General features: G+C 47.1%; 1 protein-coding gene across 1 annotated transcript; it reads right to left on the reverse strand.

Annotated features, from left to right (window-relative positions):
- Window positions 1-1,299: 1,299 nt before the first annotated feature.
- LOC116547591 (mediator of RNA polymerase II transcription subunit 20) lies at window positions 1,300-1,683 on the reverse strand. Its single transcript, XM_032273493.1, has one exon. It carries the CDS (start codon window positions 1,667-1,669, stop codon window positions 1,418-1,420), a length of 252 nt encoding a protein of 83 aa, XP_032129384.1. The 5' UTR covers window positions 1,670-1,683; the 3' UTR covers window positions 1,300-1,417.
- Window positions 1,684-3,247: the final 1,564 nt, after the last annotated feature.

A 3,247-nucleotide genomic window follows, 5' to 3' on the forward strand; every position in this document is an offset into this window, starting at 1 on the left:
TAGTAGAGACGGGGTTTCACCATGTTGACCAGGATGGTCTCGATCTCATGACCTCATGATCCACCCGCCTCAGCCTCCCAAAGTGCTGGGATTACAGGCTTGAGCCACCGCGCCCGGCTCAGCCTCACTCTTAATAAATAAATCACAAATTTTCAAAGGGTAGATGCTGCAAGCTTACTTGTTTTCTTATCTGAGTGCTGAGCACATTATAGGTTGTGAACTTTCCCTGGTCCCTAAGAAGCCAGCTACTGCCACACTGCCACTCTCACTCCTCATCACTATGTATATGTATGTATTACACACACACTCATAAATGAAGTGATCTCACACACAAACACCTCTTTCTGCCATGAAAGAAAGCAGACAGCATGTCAAAAGGAAAAACACATTTTTGCTTCCCAACTTTCGAGACCTATCTTAAAGCATACTAAGGACAGGTATATGGGCATATGTGACTTAGGGCCCACCTCCAGAAGATTGCTCCAAGAGTTGTCCTGGTCTGCTCCAGTACTTCTTGTCATGACTTACTTGCCTTCCTTAACTATCGTTTCCCTTCTCCAGTAAGCCATCCCTTCCTTATTAAGCTTTCCCCTTGCTTTGAACCCAGCTTCCCACTTCCCACTTCCCATCTTGTGTTAGAGAGTCTCTGAATAATCAAAGAAAGGATAACAATTCACGGAGAAGAAGCACAGATGCCTTGGAGTTAGAGATCAGATAAATATTTGTCTAAATTGAGAAGGACTGAAGGCCAGGTGTGGTGGCTCACAACTATAATCCCAGCACTTTAGGGGGCTGAGGTGGGAGGATCACTTGAGCCCAAGAGTTTGAGACCAGCATGGGCAACATAGTAAGTCCTCATTCCTACTAAAAAAAAAATTTTTTTTTGACATGGAGTCTCACTCTTGTCGCCCAGGCTGGAGTGCAGTGGCACGATCTCAGCTCAAGGCAACGTCCACCTCCCAGGTTCAAGTGATTCTCCTCAGCCTCCCAAGTAGCTGGGACTACAGGCATGTGCCATCACGCCCAGCCAATTTTTTTTTGTATTTTTAGTAGAGAGCGGGTTTTTCCATGTTGGTCAGGTTGGTCTCCAACTCTTGACCTCAGTTGATCCACCTGCCTCAGCCTAAGTGCTGGGATTACAGGCGTGAGCCACCACGCCCAGCCTGAAAAAAAATTTTTGCCCAGCCTGAAAAAAAATTTTTTTTAATTAGGTGAGTGTAGTCCCAGCTACTTAGTAGTCTGAGGTGGGAGGATCACTTGAGCCCTGGAAGTAGAGGCTGGAGTGTGCCAAGACTGCACCACTACATTCCAGCCTGGGTGACAGAGCAAGACTCTGTCTCAAAAAAAATAAAGAAGGACTGGAAAATCTTCAGAGCTCTTTACCAGCCAGCCCCCTTAGCATATCCTGCTTCTGTTTTCACCAAGGTCTTACCTCCACAGAGATGCCCCGGGCACTGGGCCCCATTGTGACCGTGCCCACCTTCACCAGGAAGTCACAGTACTGGTACCGGGTGCCCCGGGTCTCAATCTTGCTGGCCTTAGCACTCTGGAAAAAGCCCTTCAGCTTCACCATAAGCACATCAAAGTTGGTGTCAGCAATAAGACAAGGGCCATTCTCAAAGAGGGCAAAACAGCTCAATGGGTACTCCGAGTTGTGCATCACATACATCAGCTTCCCGGTCTGACCTGCAAGGTACAGAGATCCGGCTCATCATCAAGACTTTCACTGGCAAACCCCAGAGTAAAGCAAATGACTCCCCCTCGGAATGAGGCCAGATAGCAATCTGGCACTACCTCAGCAGTCTTGGTGGGGCGTGAGGGGAATCCTCTCACTGACAGCCTTTTCTAGAAAGGTAAGGAGAGAAAGAGCAGGAGAGGCAGCATGTGGTAAAATCCACCCTGCTCTACCGAAAATGGTGAGGGGCACACAGGGAACTTTAACAGTTTTGATGATGGTTTAATTCTTGAGTGGTGGGCTCACAGATGGTCTATATGTAAAGTCTAATTCACACAGATTTTCCATATACTCTTTTGTATATTATCATACATTCCATAAGTAAAATGAAAGTAACAGCATTTGGGCAAGACAAAGGAAGCAACTGCTCCCTTCTTCTGTGCACTCCTCCTCGCCTGGGTTCCCCCCTCTTTGAGAGCTAGTAAATGGTCCTATGGAAGCAGTAAAGGGGAGTGTCTGTGCATAAGACCGGAAAGGTAGATGGGAGCCAAGCTGTGATAGGTCTTGTCTACCATGATTTGAACAGGGATATGAAGGGAAGGTAGGATTCAGCCACAGGAAGGAAAGAAGACATTCTAGGCAGGTGGCAAGAGAGTGGGAATGAAAAGGGTGTGGGGGTGGGGGGAACAGAGGGCATGTGACTTCCCTATGTAGGCTATATCATGAACAACAGCAGGCTCTACACAGATCCCCCAGGCAACATCCCTCCTCCTGACTGCTTGCTGACAGCTCCCACCTGTCACCTCCGTCTAAATCCAGTTCAAAACTTCTTGACTCTCAAGAAAAAAATCCATCCAAAGGTGATCTTATCATTCTGTTCTCATGTCTACTCACTATAATTACATACTTTATTCATACCATATGAGTCTGCAAGTGTTACTGTCTTGGAAATATCTTAAAAGTCAACTAAGGGGAAGGGGTGTGTGTGTTTAATGAAGAAGACACTTTCAGTATTAAAGACAGTAACATTTTTCTTTTCTTCTTTTTTTTTCTTTTGAGACAGTGTCTCACTCTGTCGCCAGGCTGGAGTGCAGTGGTGCAATCTCAGCTCACTGTAACCTCCGCCTCCCGAGTGCAAGTGATTCTCCTACCTCAGCCTCCCGAGTAGCTGGGATTATAGGCACGTGCCACCATGCCCAGCTAATTTTTGTATTTTTAGTAGAGACGGGGTTTTACCATGTTGGCCAGGATGAAGTCAATCTCTTGACCTCAGGATCCGCCCACCTTGGCCTCCCAAAAGGCGTGAGCCCCTGCACCCAGCCTCTTCATTTTTTTTGAGACAGGGTGTTACACTGTCACCTAGGCTGGAGTACAGTGGCATGAACACAGCTCACTGAAGCCTCAACCTCCTGGGCCCAAGCAATCCTCCTGCCTCAGCCTCCCATGTAGCTGAGACCACCACGCCCACCTTTTATGTTTTCTTGTTTCTGTTTTTGTTTTTTAATTTTTGTAGAGATGAGGTCTTACCATCTTGCCTAGGCTGGTCTCAAACTCCTAGTCTCCAGCAGTTCT

The sequence above is a fragment of the Sapajus apella genome, unplaced genomic scaffold, assembly GCF_009761245.1.
Source record: "Sapajus apella isolate SASKATOON/1434 unplaced genomic scaffold, GSC_monkey_1.0 scaffold3714, whole genome shotgun sequence".
In the NCBI taxonomy this organism is placed as follows: Eukaryota; Metazoa; Chordata; class Mammalia; order Primates; family Cebidae; genus Sapajus; species Sapajus apella.